The following is a 25,160-nucleotide window of genomic DNA, read 5'->3' on the forward strand; positions in this document are numbered from 1 at the left end:
ACGAAGAGTGATCCCTTTAAAGTTCTCTCGCTCTTTTTTAAAAATCGTGGGAGAAAAAAAAAAAAATGTTAAACAATTGCTGTCGACAAAACTGGGCTCGATTGAGAGGCGACTCTTTCGACCCCGACCCAATGTTTCGTCTTCCTCCTGGAAGCCTATTGGCAGAACAACGTCGGTCACATCATCAATTGTCGTCTTATTTTTTGTTTTTGTTTTTTTTTTTACTTGTTCTTCTTTTTTTTAAGTCATTCTAATTTGAACACGTTTTTCTCCCCTCAGTTTTCAAACTACAAACCTATTTTTTCGAACCGTCTAGCGAGTGTATAAATAAGGAGCGAGAAACATGTCTTGCGACAACGACATGGCTTTCCATTTTGCACGACAGTAAGAACAGGAAGAACAGACTTTTATTTAGAATACAAACTTCTTTTTTTTTTTTATTATTATTTACTAAAAAAGGGAACATTTGAAAACAGAAATAAGAAACAAAATAATGGAGAAGTAGGAAGAACGAGAAATCCAAAGTTGGGTGGGAAATAAAGAATTACCGGATTAACCTGAATTTGAATATCTGTCGTATTTTCAAAGCGTCGAAAATTCGTTCGGCGCGCTACTTCTTTTTGTAACTTCCCGCGCTCTGATTCAGTTTTCTCTCGTCCCGAAAAAAGAAAAAAAAAAAAAGGAATTTATGACGTGCCATTGTCAAATCAAAAACGAAAAAGGTAACACGATAATGTTCCATGATGGCGGCGGTACAGAAATGTAATTCCGTGGGCGGCAACAACAAGCCGCCCCACCTGTTTTCGTTCAGCTCGACACTTTCGCAAAGCCTTAATGAGATTTGAATATATACAAAGCGCAATAATCGTTATCTCGATGATTCTGCAAACAAGAAGAAGAAGAAGAAGAAGAAAAAAAAAAAGATTTCTTTACGACCTGCCAGTTTATTTAGCACCGAAAGGCGTGATTGCAATCCTTCTAAATCTTCTCTCCTTTCGGCTAAAATTGCCCGTACGTTCTGTAACGCTATTTTCACGAACACGTAGACGAGATTCCCCCAGAAAATGTTTCTTTTTTTTTGCGTCCTGTTCTAGAAACTATTTCTCACTCATTTTTCTTCTTGTCCAATTTAAGTTTTTTTTTTTTTTTTTTGTTTCTTGGGAATTTAACACCTTTCCCCAGGCCCCGGTTTTTATAAACTGGGAACGAGAGCTCGTTATTTTGATTATACCGTCGTTATGAAACATTTCGCACGGAATAGTTTTCAAAACGTTTTGTTTTCGAAAATGTCGGATCAATTTCAAAAGACTTAACGATTTTTCATTGTTGGGGGAAAAGGAATTTTTTCCTAGCATTATTTATGGTGGTATAGAATTTTTGTTTTGTTTTTCGCTTAGAGATGTAATCTATCTCGTCCTTCGGGCGCTAACAAACAGATCGACGCCGCCCTTAATGATGATGCGGGCGTGTGAATTCAGTAGGAAACGATGGCTGTTAAGATTTTAGAAGACTTGCCAAGGTTAAATTATCCGTTTTTCTTGTCTTGTGTCATACTGGTTTGCCTTTCCCGCCTCTTTTTCGGAAACGATTATCCTAACAGCGTGACTGTAGATGTCGGGCCGTGATATTGTTTGACATGGCAGCCTTGAAATACCGACGAACGCTGTACAGATCAGCGTATCTTGTAACCTGTTCGATCGTTTTTGCCCCTTTTTTTCGCTGTCATAGCAGCAAGTTCAATTATCCAACCCCTCGATTTTAAAAGGAGTGACGTATCACGTTAATAACTGCTAACTGTTTTGGGCGTGGCTCGTCAAGTTCCCTTTTTAATTTCTGGGCTGATGTTCCAGACGATTTACCATTGGTGTCCGTCAAAGATCCTTAGGGCATTTACACGTTCACGCTGTTTGTTTTGTTTTTTTTGCCACTTCGTGCGACGCTTCGAGCAGCCGGACAAAGAAAAAAAAAACAATATTTTCTTATTCGACATTCACATGCTCTTGAAGCTCGTAACGATAATAGCCAAAACTATAACAATAAATAAAGGGGGGGGGGGGGAGGGAAACAACACAAGGAATATCAACCCGAAATATCAAAGATAAGCTGAGAAACCGCGCGTTCACTTTCACTGCCGTTCATGTCCTTTTTCTTTTTATGTTGGCTATATCACCAAGCCAATCGTTTTCACACGCAGGGACATACAACAACCATAAAAGCAATCGTGCGAATACTTCGGTAGCTGCGTGCTTGTTTTTTTTTTTTTTCACGAACGAGGAGTGGGAGGGGGACGCCGTCGTTGGGAAGCTTTGTGTGTGGTATTGTCTTTTAGCCACCAAGAAAAAAAAGGGGGGGCCTAGACGTTGTTGTTAGGTCGCCACGTAATGATGGGTTTACCATCCGGCAGAGGAGCTTTTGAAGATTTAAAAAAAAAAAAAAAAAAAAAAAAAAAGGACCTTGATCAGCAGCTTGAGTCGTGAGAGGTCTGCACTGTAATCAAGAAAACAAGAGATCGTGAAAAATATTTTTTTTTTTTTTTGCGACCTCATGAATTTTTGGTGGACACGGTGGTTTGAGTGAATGGCGTTAAAAACAGGTTTTTTTTTATATAAGAAAAAATTGCGTAGAAGAACTGAAGAACGTAGCGGAATTCCATCGCATTTGCTTGCCCGTTAATGGCGACTTTATGCTGACAATTTGAATGCAAACCGCCATATTTAGCATTTTTTCTTTTTGATCTTTTAGTAATGGAACATTCCCTTTTCTTTTGTACATACACATACGAGGACGACATACATGTCCTTGTCGAAGAGTCATTAAAAACAATTAATGACTTAAGCTCGTTGTAGATTGCTAATGTAGCAATCATCCGTAAAAAAAAAAAAGACTGTCGCTATAAAAAAAAAAAATGCCTTCAACTAAACTGAAAGGCATTTTTTTCCCCCTCGATTCAATCCGTTTATTACGTTATGTTTGATTACACCACCTGAAAAAAACATGCCGGTAGAAATGCTCACGAATTTTATACGTCGAATAGAATCACGTGGACGTTGTAAAATATTATTGCTTTCCGTTGAAGCTACGGCGGAGCTCCGCCAACACGTGCGCGCATGCGCGGCCTGCCGTAGACCGGAACGGGAAGAAGAAAAATGAACACAGGTGGTATAGTTGGGATTGAACGGGACGCTGTGACGTCATCTATTGTTAACCGAGCCGTGTGTATATACACACACACGCACAAGGATGGGCAAAACTCGTGTGTGTCTGTGTCTACGCGCAGTTGGGCATTGTTGTGGAAGGGAGGAGTGCTTGCGATAACGAATGCGTACCTGTGTGTTGGGGTTCAGTTGCAATCATTACGTCTGTCCATCCCGGCGTGACTCGGTTTCGTCCATTACGCGAGTGACGTCAACTAAAAAAAAAAATACCGGTGTGTATGTTAAATATATAGTTTGAAAAAAAAAAAAAAAAAAAAAAAAAGAGAGAGACAGAACTGGATACTTTGGTGCGTGTGGTGAGTTCCAGACAATTGGATAGTTTTCGCATTGATTGCGCCGTGCGTTGCCAATCCGCTAATTTAGTTGTTTTAAAGAGGGTCTACGACCTGGTAGCTGAAACATGATGCATAATAATAATAATAATAATAATCAGATGGCATTATTCGGATCACTCTGCCGGAAGAGTAACCACCGTGCTTCTTTTTGTCGTTAAAAGAAATAACCTAAATGTTTATGGTCGGAGTATGTTGGAAGAAGAAGCAGTAAAAGTGTACCATGCTTATTAGCATCCCGTTAGAAACCGGCGAGCCACGGAATTTTTGTTAGAAAAAAGAAAGGAAATAAACAAATCAACAAGGGAAGCCGTTCGACGAATATGACTAATGTTTTGTTGTTTGACGTTCCGGGGCTTTTGCGCAGTGAATGGATTTTTTTTTTTTTTTTTTTTTTTTTTTTCAGAGGCAGTGAGGGGACGGACGGATGGGTCCGGTGAGGATTTTCGATGCAATCTGTGGCATGTCTAATTCAGTCAAGATTTTTGTTGTTGTTTTGTTTTGTTTTTCCATCGTAGCGGAAAGCCCGGAAGCTGATTTGAACGTTTTGTCGATGCGTTGTTTTATAAAGAAATGTTTTTAAAACGCGAGAGAAGGGCAAAGGCGTGTGAATGTTCCCATAAGAAAAAGAAATGGGTTGGATTATTCATGTATATCCCAAGATTCCAATGCGTCGTTTTGTAGATGTTATTTAGGTTTCTCGTATTTCTCGAATGACGTAAAAAGTTGGATAAATGCCATCGCCATACTTGAAATAATAAAAGGGAAAGTTGCGTCTATTTTTTTTCGTTTTCCTTCAGCCATTTTTTTTTTGTCCGTTGTTTGTCCCATTTTTTTTTTTTTTTTTTTTTTTTTGTTGAAGATTTTGGTTCCATTATTATCGTTACGATTTCAACTGGTAGATTCTTTTATCTGCACGGCGGTTTGAAACTCTTTAAAATGTCTCAACCATTGCCGAAAAATAAGAAATGACTGAAATTGTACGCTGGACTAACAACGCGCTCACGAGAAGGGCGTGAACACGCCGTTTCACGGGATTCTTTCCGTGTTTTCCAGCCTTCTCGTTTTTTTTTTTTTTTTTCTTGCCACCAACTCCTTCCCGATTTTTAAAATCTATTGGTAATGTGAGAATAGAATTCCACATTTGGAAAGATTCGACAGATTTTTTTCCTTTTTTTTTATAACGCGTTCATTTCGCCGCGTGACCGCCCGCTGAAAGCTGACATTTATGTTTGGAAACTCAAGCCCCAGATCACGTTTCTCCTTGGGATGACTGTGAACGTCGGTTTGGATTCTCGTGTTCTCTTCCGCTTCACGCGACCAACCGAGAAATAAAAATGACTCATTTCATTTTTGTTTTTATTTAAATAAATTAATTCTGTCATTGTTATCCCTGCGAGGGACGTGTTCAGAACTGCAATCGTTAAACTCTACGCTGTTTACATTAGCAATCGTTTTCTTTTTACGTCATCTCATTTCGTATCCAATTAAGTTCAAATCAAATTTCGAATCTCGTTTAACCCAAATTCATCATTCAGCCGCTGTCTCGAATGACATTATGGTGTCTGCATCGCTCTTTTCTGGGTCGTTCGTGACATTGAGGGCATTCTAATTGTAACAAATGTTTATTCTTTTTTTTATAACTCTACGTGCCTATAAAAAGTACGTGTATCGCTCGACATCTGCGCCTTGCGTCATAGCTTATTATTTACATAGTAACAAGACAAGAGACCTTGTTTTTTGTTAGGTTTTTAAAACCTCAGTGTAAAATACAACCAACCAGCAATGATTGGCACGCCATTCTTCTGTTACGCGTCATCACCCGGTAAAGCTTTGCGTCTCATTGGTCAAGCGTAATGATGGAACAGCTCCGTATCTGTGTCTTGTGTAGACCCACCGTTAGCTTCTTTGTTTTGTTTTTTTCCGTACGCTTAAAAACTAGGCTAAAGAGCGAGGGCTTATCAGTCGTTAAGAGAAAAGTACAATGGGCGTCGTTTATCAACAGTCGCCGCCAAGGTGTTTACATCTGTGATGACGGTCGAATGGGTGCGATCCGTTTCTCTTATGTTTTGTCCTTTCTTTCTTTTCTTTTTTTTTTTCCGCGTCCCTACTCAGCTTCCGCCGTCCCGCCCGTCTATAGAGTCATACATTTTTTTTTTTTTTTTTTTTTTTTTGGTATGTAAACTATAGTCTCGGGTGCACTAATCTTTTGTGTATATCTCATCCGTCCGTTCCGGCCCAGCGGTGCTTTTCACTTTCTGGTATTTAAAAAAAAAAAGGGCACCTGGCAGACTCTTGTTTCTTTTATTTCGTTTTTTTTTGTGGAATGAGAGGAGATTGCTTTGTTTTCTTATGCTGGTCAATCGCCATGGCCATGGCATTATTATTCAGATCGGGTATATCCGAAAGAGAAGAATGAAATGGTAGTCTATAGTAGGAGCGAATAAAAACGAACAGTATAGTTCCTTTTTTTTTTAAGTTGTCGGCGTGTTTCCCTTTTCTTTTTTAACGATGCCTTTTGGTAAATCTAAAAAATCTTTCGGCGTTGAAAAAAAAAAATGGTGATTCGTTAACTGTTTGAAATTATCCTTGTAAACAGTTTCCGAATCCGGGTTGGGTCATGTTGGATTTTTGCCCGGTTCAATTTTTTTTTTTAGTGGGGGGTATGTTGAACTCCACCCTCCTGCCGTGATACGGCAGTGATTGATACACGTGAAACGATCTTGATCTTTTGCCGACATTTACCCATTATTTTTTTTTTTTTTTTTTTTTGCTTGAAAACAATTGTTGCGACTTCGCCCTGTGACGAACGAAAATGATGCAAAAACAAATTCCAATTGCGCCATTACTTTTCTTGTGTTATCTTGTCCTTATCTCTCAATAATTTTTTAATCGATGATCTCTTTTATTTCTCTCTTATGTGTTGTTTGTTTCATGGTGTTCCAGAATGAGAGTGATACAAATGACAACGGACGGTGACGTTCGAGCCGGGGACAAGAAAATCGAGAAACCTCGCGATCCCGATCGTACCAGGGATTTGTTTGGCGTTCAATTGGAGGTAAACTTTTAAAATATTCATCATCTCATTTCCATGTGGTTGTTGTTGTTTGCCTGCCCTTGGAGTACTCGATCATCTCTCGCTGAAAATTGGAAATTACGTAACTTTCTTTTATTCACGATCACGAACTTTTTACAGGTAACGAGTTTGCTGCTGGAAGGTGAGCGTCGCAAATTAAGTGTACTCCAACGGGAGTTGCGAGGAGCATTGAATCGCGAAGCTGGCTCATTAAAAGCAAAAGAACGCCAGCAACATGAACTCATCTTAGCCATTTCGTAAGCTTTTTTTTTTTTTTATTTTCATTTTTTTTTTCATGTAAAAAAAAAAAATTGTTCTTGGTGTGTGCGAGTTCAAAATTTGGTCCGTCTCGTATTTCTCCCTGCGGCAGTCGAAACGTGGAATTGATTACTCGAATGACTTGCTTTTCATTCTATATCTGTATTTTTGTTCTGTTTTTTTTTTTTCTGGGTGGATTTGTTTGGATGCCCTAACAGGAGAATCCAATCGCAGTACGATCACCTGGAGCAAGAGTATCGCCAAACTTGTATTGGCGCTCTACGCAGTTCAAACACCCGCGGCTGCGGCAAAGTAAGGGCACCACAACTAGTAGTTAAACGAAAAACTGACTTGATTTCCATTTTCTGATTTATTCGAATGACTCTTTCTCGGGCTTTTTCAATTCATACATATTATTCCTTCTCTTTTTTTTTTTTTTATTATGTTCTACCGTTTTTCCTATTATTGTTTATTTTTTTATTTTTTTATTTTTTTTAAACAGAGTGGTCGCAGCCAGCCAGCTATCGGACTGAGACAGACGCCAAAGGCTAGGGTAAGTCACATACACCATTGTATTCAAACGTATTCAAATTTTCTTGTCGTTTGCGGTTTATTGTTGAACCGATTGATGGGGATTCTATTATCCTTGGTTATTTTAAAACGAAGAAAAAAGAAGTGTGAGTTCCATCAATTCCAATCCCTTCATCTAACACCATCTCTTGTTGAGTAATGGTGAAAAGAAGTTTTTCGTTTGGCCGTCCGATGGCGTTATGAAACTTTTTGAAATCATCACCGCTAGATGGCGTAGAGTATGCTTTTGAAAAGGCGCTATTTTCGTTGGTCTGCTTGAAAATGAAAAATCGCGCAGAGCTCCATCGACTGTGGATACCCGCATCTTATCTTTTGTGTTTGATAGCCAAACAAAGCGTCTACGGCGAAGATATCTACGTCTAGAGTGAGGGCGACAGTAGGGCACGCGGTCATTGGTAGAAAAGAACAAAAAAGAAAAAAACCTGAGCTTTAACAGACTTGAGGACCGAGCCCATATTTGCTTCCCGGGGAAGCGGTTGCTTGTCGCGTTCCATCACGCTGACTGCAAACAGGGGGATTCTGTCCCCCTCTAAGAGGAATACGTGCTTCGCTTATCTAATTTGAATAGAGGAGATGAAGAAGACTGAACACACTTGCCGAATGTGGCATGGCTGTCGCGGCGCCGCCCGCCACGTCTGACAGACATTTTGGTTACTTTTTTTTTTTTTTTTTTCAAATTTTTTTTTTCTTTATTTTTAAGTTCCCGCTTTTGAACTTCACAGTTTGAATAGCGCGTCGCAAATGGCTCGACCACTCACGCATATAGACTTTCCTTTTTGTTAGCGTTACAGCCGTTTCGGTTCTTTTTACTTGCTTGTCAGCCGTATTACACAGCTATCATCCGCCTTCGTGACTGGAAGCGCAATCGCCCTTGAAGCAAAACGAATGGCCGAAAATTCTCATTTCTTTCTCTCTCTCCAGCTCTTGTAAAAATTTTATTTAAAGAACCCTCCGATTAGGATATTGTGTTCGTCTGTCGATATTAATAGCATAGGCGTTCCACTCGTTCAGAAATCCATCGCAATTTAGAGACGTAAAGATATTGGATATTTATTAATTTTCTCCAAAATCTTTCCAGTTGAAAATTTCGACTTGCTTTTTTTTTCATATCCCACGGGTTATTTGAGACTGGTGAAATTCTACGAAACACCTTGTATAGTCGTACGCTTAGAACTTAACGAATCGTTCATTACGTATGCAAACTACGCGTACCGTCGTCAAGATGCGCGTTTCCCTTCAGTGTTGAACAAACAACCGGGGAAGGCACAAAAAAAAAAATATATTGCGTGATTGTAATGAACTGCTGGAGGCCCTCCTTATTCGGTCAAGTCAAAGAGTCCTTTCACATGACGATTACCACACCTTTTTTGAGCCGTACATTATGCCTAGCGGGCAAAGCTACCAACAGTTGAAAAACGGGCCGTTGTAAAAAAAAAAAAAAAAAAAAAAAAAAAAAACGTTCGCGTGCGTTTCCATTTTCTTTTTGAAAATAGAAAAGAAAAAAAAATCTACTTGAATTGGCTTCGGTGTAGGGGATAGATTTTTTTCTTTATGAAAAGACCCTTGAGAAATTGATGATAATTATACAGCGCGCACGAGCACGTCCGGTAGCGCTACCAGTATAGCCCTCCGTAATCATTTCAATTTGATCGACCACCTTTGTGTGTACGTACGAAAAACGACGACGCCCTACCGCGTTATGGCCGTGTGCAGGAGCACTTACCAATTGTTAAAAAGAAAAAAAGAAATTCGAATGTGCTTCAACCAAACGAATTGGCGTCGCCTTGTTGTTGATCTATGATATTGTTTAAACGATAACGACGTCTGTGGGGTCTCGGTGTTGTTTTCTTTTGTTTTTGTTTTTCTTTCAGCAAAGAAAAAGCAAAACAAACAATCGAAATCAGATATGCGGGTCGTGTTTCTAATTTTTGTATTAGGTGCCCCAAAGACGCAAACAATGGATGTTGGCAATGGCCACCCGTAAAACAAGGCAAAAATAGTAATTCATTTTGCTTTTTCTTTTCTTCTTTTGCTGGTGAAAGTCGCTGTTATTTTCTAGTCCCTTTCGCAACGTGATTATGCGCATAACTATAAACACTGCATTAGCGGACTCTCTCGCATTTCGCACACATCCATCATGCAAAAACAAAAATGGGAGGAATGAGTTCATCGAAAATCAGATTTAAAACCCCAGATGACTTCTTTTTGTTCCCCTCTTCTCGTTCTCAACTTTGATTTCCATTGCAAATTCCATCGTCAGGTGTCGTAGCCCAGGTGTTGCGCACGAGCCCCCTCACCATAATCATCGTGTGTGTAATCATTTGTTGGCGGTCAGACCGCCTGCGATACACTTGCGTGTTTCCCTTCATTAAAAAAAAAAAGGGTTCGATAAAAGAATTATTGACGGCCCTCGCCCCGTGTACTTTCTATTAATTCATTTCTCATTTAGTTTGAATAGAGAGAACCTTTTTTTTTCTTTCTTTCGGCGGAGCGTGAAGTTTGCGTGCCAATCGTGTAGGCGATCCTACTTACATACACACACTCTGATGTATAGCGCATAAATCTAGATAGCGTGACTTGGGTTGTTGCTTACTGCTGCTGCATTTGAATAATTCATCAGGACACGACGAAGAGAAGATGAATGGCAAATGTGCAAACACATTTAATATGCGCGTAAAACGAAAGGGGGGGGGACGGAGGGAAAGATGATTAACGCCGTCGTCGCTTACAATTCGCCGTTTTATGTAGGATATGTCTCAATGGCTTTAGGTGAAAGAGGGGAGGACAATCCCTACCCTCATCACGTCGGATAAAATTATTCAGAAATTCGTGAATTCGAATGCGCGCGATTGCGAACAGATAATTTCCAAAATGAATTCAGAGACTCGGGGCAATGTAGTGGTCACTGACGCGTTCACGAACGTGAAAAATCAGAGTGGGAAAAAAAAAAAGGAGCGGATGATAACGAAATAACCTCCAGACAATTGTTTTCATTTCCCCTCCGTGTAATGAAAAATAAGTTTCATGTGTCTGGCAATATCACTGGAGCTTCTTTTCTTCGGGACATTTCACTTGGCCTCTATGGGGTGCCGCAACACACGCGCCCATATTTGTACGGGATCGTTTAATTTCCTGCCTCGCTTTTTATATTTTATCTATCCCTACAGGCACACGTAAGGGGGGGGGGGGGGTACTGACACTATCGCAACAGCAGTTGTTTTAGGACAATCCTTTCAAAAAAGTAATGGACGGAAGAAAGGTTCCCCTTTTTTTTTTTTTTTTTTTTTTGAAAGCGCTTGTAGGAAATTGAATGTATTTCTTTCTCGAATGTGCTACTAGACGCGCTGCAAAGCTCGTAAACAGTAGCTCTCTCTCCGCCCTTGTATAAATACTAAATTATAACGGGCACCACATTCGTCTCTTTAAAGTCTCTCACGGTCCGTGTTGTACGGGCTAGCAAGAAAAAGAGAAAGCTTGTTCCCTATTGTCGTTCGATAGTCATTAACGGTTGGACGTGTCCGCACTGTTATTTGTGAATGCATCGGGTCCATTTTTCTTTTCATCGACAGTTCAGCGCGCACACAAAAAAGGGAGGGGTTTTCACTAATGTTTATGTATTATGTGGGGCATTTGTTAATCAACCCATCAAGGCTAAGCTTCTATAGGTTTTGACCCCATAATGGCGGATTTTTCTTTTTCATCCATCCATCCAGCAGAGAGGGGTCGTTATTTTTGAATGGAGACGCGCAAAATTCAAAAATGCGTAGAAAAGAAAGAAGTCCAAGGTCTGCCTGGGAAAATGGCAGCTACGGCAAACCTTTTTGGCCAGGTGATGGATGGATAGAGTGGGCCTCTCGTAAAAATGCAAGCGCCGTTGTTTCGTTTTTTTTTTGGTTTTTTTTAGTAGGTGTCTCGTAGGAGGCGCTTGCTGCCGTTATGACGTAATAGAGACACCGGTACGCACAAAACCTTGTTGTAATTTTGTGTAAATTTTTTCTTTCCTTGTTTCAGCTTTACAAAAGTGAAAAGCTGTTTTTGTTTTTGTGTTTTTTTTGTTTTTTGTTTTTTTTTTTCGAATACTTAAAAAAGAAAATGTCAGCTCGTTTATTTCCTTCCTTTCTTCGCTCGATCGGCAGCCGGAGAGAGCACCGGGTGTAGGAGAACATGTGTTGCCATGGTCGAATGGCGGAGGGGAGCAAGCGAAGGGGGAAGCTCTTCAGACCGTTGCCAAAATGAAAAGAAGAAGAAGAAAAAAGAAAATACCATTTTCCCAACTGTTAAACGAAACTTTCCCGGCTTCAGACAAAAAACTTTTTGTGTAGCGTTTGAATGAAAGGCTTGGCTTTGATTTATCAATCCTTTCTCCCCCCAATAGCTTTCCAATTGATTATCAGCAATGGAAAAAAAACATTTTCTATTAGGATTTTTATAAAAATGTCTTGTTGTCTCGTTGCGCTTTATCTTGAAATTCTAAGGAAAAACTCGATTTGATTAGAATAGGTGTGGAGGACAAAGTTCGCCATTTTTTTTCGCAGCGCGCGCTCATTCACTCGGCGCGCCTCTTTTGTTTTCTCCCTATCTTTTCCTTTTTCACTTGATCAGCTTTTTCCCTCGCTAGATGGTGACACTATCGTTGCTGCGCGCGTGTTTGGTTGGATGGGGGGAAAAGAAGCATGGCGTAGAGAGAGAGAGGGGAGGGAGAGCAATGTAAAAAGGAAGAAGGCGGCAAAAAAAAAAAAAAAAAGCGCGGGCTTCTGTGCATGAGAGACCCACTCGCAGTGGAGGTCTGTCCTTCTTGCCAGTCGGACGCTCTAGAATTTGTTCTGTTTCAATTTCTCTTGTGATCGAATTTCGAATGCAAAACTCGCACAATGTGAACTCGTTTTATTGTGGCACAACCGTTAAAGAAAAAGTGTGGCAGTTAACTTGTCTGCAAAGTGATTTGGAACGGTGTCGATAACACTCGTGAGCATTGAATGGCTTCCGTATGTGGAGTGACTCGAAATTAACAAAGTCAATCAGGTATCGATGTTTGTTTTGTATTTTTCAATGATTTAGTCGTATATCTTTTGAAACACTCGAACGAGAATAACTTGATGTTGTTGGCCGTGATGTGTTTTTGAGTTGGGAGAAAAATGCAGCATCCAAGCCCTCCCCCCCCCCACCTCCCATTGAATTGGCTCTGTATTCTATTTAGAGGCTCTATATTGCACGTCTATAAAAACTAATTTTAGTACGCGTCTCAGCCCTGTGAAAAGGAAAAAAAAAATTAGAAGAAATCGTAAAACAAAAAAAAGAAAATGCGAAAGCTATCGAGCGGGAAATAACAATACAAAAAAGGGCCGGGCAAAAAAAAAAAAAGGAAAGAAAAATAGGCGGGAATAATGTTTGCAGTAAACAAGACGACCGGCTGTCGTCGAGATGGTTGAATAGTTTACTTTGCCTTCACGATGTCATTTCGGATTAAATAGTCTCAGCTGTTTCTTCATTTTATTGCACTCCGTTTACATTTCTCTGCCTATCTGGCAAATGAAAATGGAATCATAAAAAAAAAAGAAGAGGCTTTGAATACGTTTAAAGAAAAAAGGGATTTTCGGGCCTGTGGCAATCGGCAGTCATTGTTACAGACGACGTTTTTCAATCCGAGTCAATCTGTTTGCAAAGCCCTTGACATGTCGAAAAAAAAAAATAAAATAAAAGTTTTCTCAACTCTCATTCACACAATCTTTTGTGTGTTATGAAATGGCGGCGTCTACGTGTGTGTTCGCCTTTTGTTAATGAAGAATCATTTCGTTTGCCACACGAGAAAATCTCGTTGGAAATCAGATGCTCCGTTTGTCCATTATTGCCAGTTCTTTTTTTTTTTTTTAACGAGGCGATTCAAATGTCACGTCCACATCGTCTCTTGTTATTTTTTTTTTGTTAAAGAATAACAACGTCAAAGTAGCTCCTACTTTTCGTCTTCTAAAAACGTTGATTGGCTATTGCCCCGTCCTAATGCTCCATTTTAAAAATTTCTTTTTTTTTTTTCTTCGAAAAACACAAGAAAAAAATTCCTTTGTTAAAAATCCCCTCTGGAAATGAATATAAACACCCCATAGGAAAATGCTAAACAGCCTTGTAGAAGCTGGAGTGTTTCTTTAAAACTCCCCCGGATCGTTAGAACTGTTTCTCTCTCCGAATGGTGTCGAGCCCTAATATCGTGTTACGTAGATCAAAAAAGGAGACTTGACTTTTCGATAGCTGGAGACCATTTTCTCTTGTCTGTTTCATTTGACCATCTTCTTATTCAATTTTTAAAAAACAAAAACAAGAATGTCTTAACCGATTGTGTACGCTGTATTTAACAGTGGGTTGGGCCATCGTTACACGTCGGTATAGAATCCCTCATTTGCATAGGGTATCACTATCATTGTCCTGCCGAACATCTTTTTGATGTTCGATTTTCCCGATTTATTGGGAGGGGGGGGGGAGTCGAGAGGCAGTGCCTCATTCTATTTCCAACACGGTTGAGGTTTAATCTCTTCCCTATTTCATTTCCCATGCACCGTTAAATCACTTTCAAGCTTGTAAATCAACGGAGACAAAGTCAATGCATTCGAACGTCTTCTCTTTGACCCCGACAATTTCTTTCCAGGGGTGTTCCTTTTTCAAGGTAGAAAATTTATTTCTATTCTAACAAAAAAAAAAAATGGAGGGAGGGGATGTCATGAGAGTCTATTGAAAAATCCAGCATCCTCTTTTTGAGATGTCTGACAAGAGAGCGAGAGAGAATGGAGAAAACAGAGGGAACGTCGTCTCATGTCATAAAAACAGGATGGAAGGGAAAATGTTTGAAGCTGAGAAGAATAAAAACATTCCATTGGGGTCCAACATTTTCCGTGTTGAAGGATGAGTCTGCATTTGGCCATTGTTTTCCCCTCCACCGCAGCTACCTGTACAACTATCCCAACAGGCGTAATTAGCTCTTTCAGTTCGACTACGTGTCGTATATGGTGTGTGTGTGTGTTATCAACATCGACCTTAGCCGGTGGGAACACGTAGAAATGTTGAATAATGTCACCTTTCATTTTTCTTTTCTTTTCTTGTTTCAACCACTTTGTGGCGAAAAATGTTACTGTTCTCCTTCTTTTGTGTGTTAAGGACACACCCCCAGCAGTAGGTGAAAGCTGCCAAATACGATTAGTAAAGACAGGAAAAGAGAGAACGGACGTCGTATATATATTTACGTCGTTTATATTTTTCGAAATAGTTGTTGCAAGGCAGAAGGTATGACTTGTGCACGTTCCGTGTACACACACATATGGTCAGCCCGGAGGTAGAGGGGGAAGAGGGACGTCCAAAACAAATAAAAGGAATATATATATATATATACACACGGACTATGAAAAACTATGGTGAGAGAGAGAGAGAGTGAGAAAACCAATAGTCCCTTTTTCTGTATGGTCATTTGTTATTGAAGGGTTCTCGCGCCCCTCAGCAATTCTTTTTTTTTTTTTCCTCCACTGTCTCAAGAATGTAGAAAGGTTTCTGTGTAGGCTTTTCGTGACGGGAAACAAATGCACCGTGTTTGCATTTTTGTTGGCTATCGTGACGATGCTCTGTTTATTAAACGCATTTTTTTCTTGTGTGTGTGTGTGTGTGTGTCTGTGCTCTTGACCAGGCTCCTGTCCAGGGGTCTTCAATTTTATGGTGATGAAGGTAGCCGGCGCGCTAGGCGCTGGACTGGTAGTTAGGTTTATTTAAAGTAAATATACAATCTAAACTGCGTGTGGGCTCCGGTGTTGTTAAATAAAGAAAAAAAAAATTGGTTTTTGCCAAGGTAATCTTTTAAAAATCAAGATGACGGTTCATTTTTTTTTTTTTCTTCTTTCTGTTCCACATCAATTGCGATGACCTTGCGGTTGGCTACGATTCAAAAATGTTCCCGCGCACATTCTCTTTTTTCTGGTCAATTTTCGGTTATGATCGGACAAACTTCAACACCGACAGTTTCCGGTTTGGCGTGAGGGGCGTGGCGGGGATGGACATTTGTATTGTGCCACTTCTATTTATCCGGATGTCATGTCCACGTCACGAACAGAAACGGGAAGTGCAATGTGTATTTAGTAGACCGTACGTTTTGGGCCAGGAGGGGGGATTTTTCTCTTTCAGTTTTCATTTTTACCCTCAACTGGACTTGAAATGGCCGAGTTTCCGCATTGACGTGAAGGACGTTCAGGAGTGCCCAACCACATGCGCTTTCGTCCACAAAAACAGCTGGCAACTCCATCACGTGATGTTTATTATTAGTTTTCAGACTTTTTTATTTTTCTTCAAGAAAATTCCGTTTTGCTCCGGACAGTTAAAAACAAAAATTGTTTTCTTTTTAATTGATTGGACAGATTCACCTCTTAAAACATTTCAAGAGGCTCAATTAAAAATAGCTCAACAATTTTTGTTTTAAAGCCTTAGCAAAAAAAAAAAAACAAAGTTGGAAATGTGTCAGTTTTTAATATGAAAACTTGCGAGATCGTTACGTAGGCTCCTTATCTAATCGTTTCAATGTCCAGAGGTTCTCGCTAATGTTTTCGTTCCAGTTTTCTAATTTCTTTTTTTCTCTCTCTTTCTCTCTCTCCTTGTAACTGGATCTCAATTAGCAGTAGATAATTCGATTGAAAGAAATGGTCCGAGCTCCCGCTGAGATTACAACGAAAAAGAAACTTCATTTTCGTTTTTTCCCCCCTTCTTTTAATGTTAGATGGAGGCGTGTTTTATTCACTCACTAGAGCAAGATAGAGAGTGCGTGTGATTAGTGGTTTTATACACACGTTAATGATTGCAGGACCTCTTTTGCCAAAACTTTTTTTCTTTCTTGGCTTCTTGTCCGCGTCCTTTTTTTTTCGTGCGACGTCATTTTTTATAGCGTGTTTTTTTTATCGTTGTTTTTCCCCCTGCCATTAGTTGTTTTTTCTTTTTCTTTGGTACAATTGATTTGTTTTATTTTTAAAGACCAACCTTGTGCGACGCTGCGCAATTGGACCCATCCTGAATTTTTTAATGGCTCCCAAGAACAACAACGAAAAAAAAAACGTACCATTCTCACGTATCAAAGAATAAAAGGGAATGTCGCAATTTCGCTTGAAAGTTGTTGCATTTGAATCGAAAATTTATTCTAATGAAATTCAAAAGTTTCGAACGTCCAACTCTCGGGAGTTTTTTAATTTAGTTTTTTTTTTTGTTGTTGTTGTTGAATGGATTTAAATTAGGGTTTCCAATTGAACTAGAACATCGAAACAGGTCTGTTGAAAATACGTTTCCAAAATATTTTATGCCAAGAGAAGCTCTGAGGTTGCACAACAAAATGGAATAGCCCCCTTTTTGTTTTTGGGCTCTGAACGGACGTTGATAGATTCATCGGCGCTTTTTGTTTTGTTTTCTTATGTTTGTTTGTTGTATTTCTTGGCGTGAGCAACTATTCCATCTCTCGTTGATCGGGGGGAAGGGAAATCACATAACTGTTGTATATGAGCTCCCCCCCCCCCTTTTTTTACGTATATTTCTGATTACAGTTTTTTTTTTTCTTGTTGGCCGATTGATTGATTGGATGGTAGGGGGGGGAAGGCTGTTTTTATTCCCCCTTTCATTTTCTCTCCTTATTTTATTTTATTTTTTTTTTCGCTGACTGGATTCCCCTTGATCGAGTTGGGTGGTTAGAAGAAAGGAACAGGTCTGATGTCAGCAGTCACGAATTGCCTCGTTCGTGTGGGCTTTAATATCAATTGAACCCGCAATTTTGCTATGCAAACGGAAAAACAAATGGTACACACTACATTGTACGGTTACTATTTCACGTCTATTTCGTTTTGTTTGTGGCGTGCGTCTTTGTGGGCGGTTTTTTCCCCCCCCTCCTCGAGTAGGATCGAGTGACGCGACATTCGGTCACTTCAGTCCACCCGGATGACCGTCTTAAATGACGTTTCACTTGTAACGTTCTTTGACCTCAATCCTCCGTTAAAGCGAAAACCTGATGCTGCATTTTTTGCGTCTCTTTATTGTCTAAACGATAGAAAGATGATTTATTCGTTTCAAATATTTTTTTACAACATCACGGCCGTTGTTTGATTGGCCCCAAGTTATTCTCGCGCGAAACGTTCGTGACTTGGCTGTTATCTGACATCATTTTTGTTCATTTTTTTAAACAATATTTTTGTCCCTCCACATCATTTTTCGAAAAAACAAAAACAAAAAACAACAACAACATAAAAATGAAAAGAAAAATGGCGTCGATGGATGACGTTGAACTGCGCGAGACGGTGGAATCCATCTTGGGCCAAGGGATCCGCATGCTGGACGTTGAGAAGAAGACGAGCTACAAATCGGAAGAGGTGCTGCTCATCAACGGCGTGGCCGTGCCGCTGGTGGGCGCCGACGGGGACATCATCCGTCAAGCGCTACTCAGCGGCCAGGTGCCGCCTTCGGACGTCCTCAACTCGCTACTCATCTCTGCCGGCATCTGGCGCCACCCGGTCCGTCTCCAGACGGAATTAACCGTCAAACATACGACTCTCAATCGCGACGCCATCACCGTCTCGCGCAACGGGCGCGTCGTCGACGAGCGGCTCAAAGAGACCAAAGAGGAGGATCTCCTCCACAAAACGTCAACGGAAGTCTGGAGGGCCGTGGCCGGACCTGACTCGATGACAGACAAGCTCTTCCAGCCAGACCCCAGGGCTTCTTCTTCGCCCGCCAATGAACTTCCGACCGAAGCCACTCGCAAACAAGATGAAAAATCTGACATCCGATTCCCTTCGGATGTCGATACTGCAGATGAGGAAACGACCAGTCCATCTCCAACTGTAAGAACCTCTCGCGCCTGTGTCTTATGTACATCCAGACAGGGAGATGAGGGGGGGGGAGGGAGGGGGGGGGAATCCGTCTAATGCATTCGTAGAAGTCGGACGGGACTGATAAAGAAAACCTGGAGGGGGATTATTGGATCTATTTTCCGTGTTATAACGAACGAGTTGATTAATAGGAAAGTGAGAGAGAGAGGGAAAAAAAGAGCTACTACACCCAAGATGGAGGAGGGGGGGGATTTTTATCGATTGGGTTGCAGACAAATTCTGACTCATCGAATGACTCAGAATCCGTGTGGACACCGGTACGTCATCTATTCGGCTGCAACAAAAGAATAGGGAATTCGAGTGTGGGGGGGGGGGGGGAGGAAGTAGTTTGAAGAGAGGCTTTTTTGAAACATTCTTTTTTGTGTGTGTCTTGCCCCCTACTATTTGATGAGCGGCGTAAAGGGGGAGAGCAAAAATGAACGGATAAACGCGTTGCGGATCGATCGGCACGTGCTCGTTTTCATCTCATTATGTACGTGAGATCCGGAGGAAACAGCTGCGCGAAATAGGACAAAGTTGTACGCGGATTCACGTAGGCGGACGAAGTTTAAAGTCGTAAGATGGAAGAGCATTTTTTATTTGATCGCAGCACCATCTCATATCGTATGCAGCTGCAATTTTCTGGCCCATTCTTCCGGCTCTACTTGGAAATTGCTTCACAAGTTTTTCGTGGGCGAAAAAAAAAAAAAAAAAAAAAAAAAAAAAAAAACTTTTTTTTTGGGTTCCCGTCTGCTTTAAGAACTTTAGCAGACCGTACTGCGCAGTCAGACAAAATAGCGGATGAAAAAAATTCAGCGATGCGGGAATAGCGATGACAGACGGAATATTTCAGACTCGTTTGTTGCTGTTTTTTCTATTCCTCTTTTGCGCGTTGAAATTGAACATTTTTCGAGAGGTTCGAATTTCAAAGTGAACCACTCAAAAACGAACGTTGCGCAGTTTTTATTAGATTTGTTTGTTTTTTTTTTTTGTTTTTTTATTTTCTTTCGGTGTTGGTCTTTTGTTGGCATTGGAGGCTGGTTGAATTTGGTTTTTTTCTTCTTTTTTCTTCTTTTTTTTTGCTTACTGGCCAATTTGTGTCGACTCTCGAAAATAGAACGGCGGGCGTCTAACGGTAGCACACGCGTGCCGCAATTTACGGCATGTGCGGTTCTGTATACATAGAGAAGCGGTGCGTCTATGGCAAGATGGCATTCCCTCCGCTTGATGGCTTGTGTCTCGTAGTATGTAGTAGACTATGAGTCATCCCCGTGTGTGTGTCTGTAGTAATCGGGAACGGTGATTTCTCACGACAGACGCGTGTAAGGTTGTTGTCGATGTTGACCGATAGATGGAACTCTTTTTAAAAACGCTGTGGTAGGTGTGGAAAGAGCGCGCGGAACGCCATCGGGAGCCTTTTTTTTGGGGGGGGGGAGGGGTGCTTCCGCTTGGGTTTTTGATGTTCACGCTCCTTCTTTTGAAGACGCCGTTAATTACGTACGGCACACAGAAACCGATGGAGCAATTTCCTCTACACTTTTTGATCTTCGGATTTTTAATGAGAGCGGGGGCACATTTACGCTGAGTCAACAGATGTTTTGTTTTTTTCCGCTTTTTTCTTTGGTAAAGTAGTTTTTGATTTCGATGTTCTTTTAGTTTTTGTCTCTCCTCTTCCTTATCTGGAGTGCGGCGAGACTTTCTGGCGGCCGCTAGCGTGATTGACTAAGCGTACCCGCATTCTCTCCTCCTTAATAGAGTGTAGTCAACGTAGACAGGAAAAAAAAAGAAGAAATGGACGAATTGGATTTTCTTTTTAAACAAAACAAAATAAAAATAGAACCGGTTTTTTTTTTGTTGTTTGTTTGTTTATTATGGTTAGATTTATGTGATGAACACGCCGTTCAGACGACTTATCCCGTGGCATCCTCTTATTTGTTTCGCTTGTAATCACATTTTTCATCATTGGCAAAGGATTTTCCTTTTTTGAAATCCCGCCTCGAACGGTTCATTTAAATTCGACGGTTGGTCAGACTCGCTGTTTGTTTGGAACAAAGGCAGACAATCAGAAAATGTCGGGACGAAACGAGGCCAACTCCTCGATTTAATTGGGTCAATATGTAGGAGAGTGGCTGGTGGCTCTGATCCAATGCCTTTTTTTTTTTTATAATGTATTTCCGACCACTATCCGAAATCCACGCCATGAGAATCTCTTAAGTGCTTTATTTTTTTTCCTTCAACTTGATTTTTTTTTTTAGACGACCGGTCTGCTTTATGTGAACGTATTTTTCTTTTGTCACATTTGTGACTCATTGCTTATTTTTAAAAATTATTCGGGCAACGCCCCAGGCCCAAATGATAAAGCCGTTTTTTCAATAATGTCAAAAAATGTGGTGGGTAGATGAATAGCCAAACAAACAAAAAAAAAACTGGTTGATTTTTTTTTTTTTCGGATTTGAATTTGCATTTGATCAATGCCTAGATCACATGCATGATCCCTAATGTGTTACTGAAACGTCAGAGTGTGTGAGAGCCTGTTTTTTTTTTTTTATTCCGAGGGTGGAACAATCTGGACTTCAGTGTGTGTCGAATTTGACGGATCGATGGAGGAAGAAACGTGACATCGAACGAACGGGGAGAGGGGGGGGGGGAGAAAAAAAGTGAATGTTCCGCACCTAATCAAAATTGTATGTAGCGAAAAAAAAAAAAAAAAGAAAAATAATTTACACAAGCTGTGAGCCACTTCCAGTTCAGGATATCACGGCGGCAAAACTGTTCGGAATTTAAAAATGTTCGTGTGTTTTTTAGGGTTATTATTTTTTTCACACGAACCTCGGATTATTTGCATAAAGCGAGTAAGCAATTCTATTCCGCCGGATGACGACAATAGGGGGAGGGGCGGAGCTTTTTCTACCGATTTTTGCTTCCACTGTTTCCGAATGGAAATCAACACGATTTCTAGTCACGAGCAGAATGAACATGTTTCCCATGAATTTCTTTACATTTTTTTTCTTATTCCTTTTTCTTTTTTTTTTTTTCTTAAGAAAGAAGCCATTGACCAATAATAACGCATGACCAGCGTTTATTGATCGTTAAATTCATTAGGTTCGCATCCATAAATCTAAAATGACGGTCTTTTAATTATTATTACTTTCGGTTTTTCGGCCTTCCGATTTGTGCAGCCATCTAGTGTCTAATATTGGACGTTTGTCACGCTCTACTCACGCGTTCATTTTCGTCCGTTTGTTACGATAAAATTGTTGCTTGAGGCCATCTACCGGTCGTTGGTAGTATCATTTGATTAGGCCATCAAACGTTTTTATTTTTGGGAACCCCTAAATGCAGTAACTCTTTTCGAACGCGGCAGGGAATGAAAAAAAAAAAAACGACAGCAACAATTTGGAGGTGATGAGAAATAATCTTCATTTTTCCACGTTTCCGAAAGGCCTGCTCCAACCGATAGCATCGGAAAAGCAATTCTATTGTTTCTATCCATGTTCTATCGGCTCATTCATAAAGAGAAAACGCTCAGACAGGGTAAAGATAAGCTATGTAGCATAACCTACAAACTCTCAATCCCGTGAGGGGGGACGGGGTTACGTGTTGTTGTTTCGTTTTTTGTTTTTTTTTCCCAGCGTGACAGAAGGCAACAACAAGTTCAGGGGGCTTAGGGAAAACACGAATATTCGTGCGCTTCCAAAAACCCTATCGATCAATCGTCTCCTAATTGCCTGTCGGCCATCCCTGCGCTCTCTCAATCAGCAAAGAGTTAACGAGAGGAGTGAAAATTAACATTCTCTCAATGTCTCTGCTGCCATCTTCTACCGCCTCCAAATTTCTTTCCCAATCTCTCCACCCTTTTCTTCTTTTTTTTTTATCTCGATTGCCTCGACATATTTATCGCGTTGATTTTGTTTTCTGAAACAGAGTTAAAGACAAATTTGGTTTTAAAAAGAACGAGCCTTCCACCACCTTTTGAGCTCACACTTCTTTTTTTTTTTTTTTTATCTTCTCGCCACACGAAAAAAAATATAACTGGATGATAACCAAATTTTTTGTTGGAAACAGTTCAATGTATTTATTCAGACAATCTGTTTTAAACTGATTCTATTTGTTTTGATTTTCGATTAAATTCTAAAATAAGATTTTTTTTTTTTTTTTTTCTTGAGTTTAGCCTTCGATATTCGGGACCGTGGCTTCGGAGCTGACACCCAAAGATGGATCTTCTCGCAAGGTAAGAGAAAATGACGATTAAAATTTATTTCTTAAAAATAAGACGGTCTTTGCGGCAAAGTTGATTATCAAACAAAACGTCCTCCGACTGTCCTGTTTGGTATGCATGACATTTCTATAAAACATTCGTTGGGACGGGGAAATCGAAAACAAAATAGACGAGCTAGAAATGAAAAGGGAGAATTCCGACCAGCATCGGCCATTAAAAGAAGCTGCAAATGGTCGAAAGTATTTCTTCTTTTTTTTATTTTTTTTTTCTTAAAGAAAGCGAAAGGTAAACTACTTAAAATAGCGTAGATTGGACAAACAAAAAAAAGCGCTTAAAAACGAGAGTGGGTTTATTTCTTTCTCTTTTTTTTTTTTTCCTCTCCGTTCTGGCACAAACGAAAAAGGAGATTCAATAATAAAAAAAGAACGGAGGAATGACTTATCAAAGAAAGGGGAAGCGGCTAGAAATGCCAAGATATGAAGCCAAAAAAAGAAAAAATCCCAAATGGCTTTAGGAAATCGATCGATGGCTGTTATTATTATAGGATCGGTTGAGACTCTATAAAAAGCTATTAAGTTGTTGCCGAACCGAAAAAGAAAAAAAAACTGTATACTTTCAGTTGCTCAAAAAACCCAGAAGGCTTTCACCTTGTTGCATTTGTCCTCCTTTTTATTTATTATTTTTTTTTTTTTACGCTATTTGATGAGGGGCCCCGTTCCGATGAAGGTTGAATTCTCCCTCATTCAAAACGTTTCAATCACATCACGTCAAAAGAGTTGGATAAGAATCGCCAGACATTGCGATTGCTGTGTGAACAGTCCACACACAAGAGATACATTTTTTTTTTCTTTTTTGTTCAATGTTTCTTCTTCGAAAAGAAAAAGTCTCACATCCATGTGCGATGTCAGCAAACCTATTGTATCATTCGAATTTTCTTTTCCCACCCTCCTCTTCTCCTCCTTTCTGTCGACTGGCCGATTGGATTTCAGTGATGGATGGTTCGTGAAGAGCATCGGCAAGTCACGCTCCTTTTCAGTTATGTCCTAAGAGGCTCGCGTACGTTCCTCATCCCCCCTGTGCAACATACAAAACAAAAAATCCATTTCCTCTGAAGGCCTACGGATGCAACTGACTGGGCCTTTTTTTTTTTTTTTTTTTTTCCTCCCCTCTCCTCTCCTCTCGTCTTTTATTTTCTATTGGATGGTTGCGGGATGAATGCTCAATAACGGTTTTTCACCCACAAATCGAAAGAAATGCCCTCTGTAGACCGTAGATGCTGCGTACCATGTGTCTAATCCGTCTTTTGCCTTTTCTTTTTTTTATAACTACCCCGCAGTTTAGAACACGGTCCGTCACTAGTAGAGAAATTTCCATTGGAATTATTTGATTTTATGGATTTTTCACTATTGGGCATTTTTTTTTTTTCGTTCTTTCCCCATCGTTTTTATTCATATGATTAAATTCAGATTTATCTGCTAGTAGTTTGTAGCTGTCCGATTTTACACAAAAAAAAAAAAATTGTTTGGATGAATAGGATAGAAAATCCCGATTTTTCACGGTCCCTTGCTCACGCCCTCTTATTCGTCACACTTGGGCTTTTTTATTTTATTTTATTCATTGAAGGAGAAATGAAGAAACGCTTTTTTTTTATAGTTGTCTTTCAAGGTAGGCGGCGATGATGGAGGTAGATTGAAGGGGAATAACAATCAAATTGTTATCTAAATTGTTCAATTTTTGCTCGATCAACACTTGTTAACATTCCCGCCTCGAAGCTATTTTCTGATTATGGTTCGATTGATGAATGAAATCGATGGTAAAACGCCCTTTCGTTTTGTTCCTTTTTTTTCTAAAAATAAAAAGGAAAAGAAAAAAAAAAAGGGCATTTTACCTTCTTTTTTCTTAATTGAAAAACTTGTTCCTTAAAATAATCTCGCCGTGTGAAGCGCAACAATTAGCAGCGGTGCTCCTCCTCTTTCGTTCCGTGAGAGAGTCAAAATGCTAATCGATCGGCTAGTGGTCGTAATGGGTATTCTCTTTTTTCTTGCCGAGCCGACATGTTTAAAAAAAACATTCGAAAGAGGGGGGGGGAGAATATTGGAATATCAAATAAAAAATAATGCGGGCTAAACCGTTATTGAATGTTATTATGCAAAACACCATAGTAAAGGTGGTGGTGTGTCTGGTTTTGAAGAAAGGAAAAAACAAAAATGATTTCAGGTCATCAGGGCGTCATTTTCACTTGGGTGTGTTTTGTTCCTTAAAAAAAAAAGAAGGTTTTACAAAAATCATCGCGTTCGCTCTCCCAAAAGGTCACACACACACACACTGACACACGTAAAAAAAAAAGCCCTTCTCAAGTTAAGCTGTTTAAAAAGTGATGACGCGCTTGAGCTCTTTTTTTTTTTTTTTCTTTTCGACTTGGTGAGTTTGTGGACCTGTATCGGCTTTCTCCCCATGCGTTTCCAAGTTTCATTTTTTGAGCTTGGAAAATAAAATTTCTCTTGACAAAACAAGATGAAATAACAAAGTTGACTGTGTGTGTGTGTGTGTGTATAGGCTAAACGCGCAACGTAACACGAGACCTTTACTTGGGGCTTTTTTTTT

The 25,160-nt window shown here is 40.0% G+C and overlaps 1 protein-coding gene across 5 annotated transcripts in view; it reads left to right on the top strand.

The window, feature by feature from the left end:
• Positions 1–25,160, top strand: part of LOC130696095 (ras-GEF domain-containing family member 1B-like) — a 50,146-nt gene that overhangs the window by 13,304 nt on the left and 11,682 nt on the right. For 2 of the 5 annotated variants that reach the window (XM_057519169.2, XM_057519170.2), the window contains exons 3-7: positions 6,494–6,605; positions 6,744–6,880; positions 7,100–7,193; positions 7,384–7,434; positions 22,509–22,568. In XM_057519169.2, the coding sequence (XP_057375152.1) occupies positions 6,495–6,605; positions 6,744–6,880; positions 7,100–7,193; positions 7,384–7,434; positions 22,509–22,568 (453 nt within the window). In that variant the 5' untranslated portion in view covers position 6,494. Of the gene's footprint in view, positions 1–3,492; positions 3,512–6,493; positions 6,606–6,743; positions 6,881–7,099; positions 7,194–7,383; positions 7,435–12,221; positions 12,495–17,727; positions 18,311–22,508; positions 22,569–25,160 lie in introns of those variants that run through there. The other 3 variants (XM_057519171.2, XM_059497174.1, XM_057519167.2) reach the window with 3 other exon arrangements.

This window comes from Daphnia carinata, chromosome 10 (genome assembly GCF_022539665.2).
Source record: "Daphnia carinata strain CSIRO-1 chromosome 10, CSIRO_AGI_Dcar_HiC_V3, whole genome shotgun sequence".
NCBI lineage: Eukaryota > Metazoa > Arthropoda > Branchiopoda > Diplostraca > Daphniidae > Daphnia > Daphnia carinata.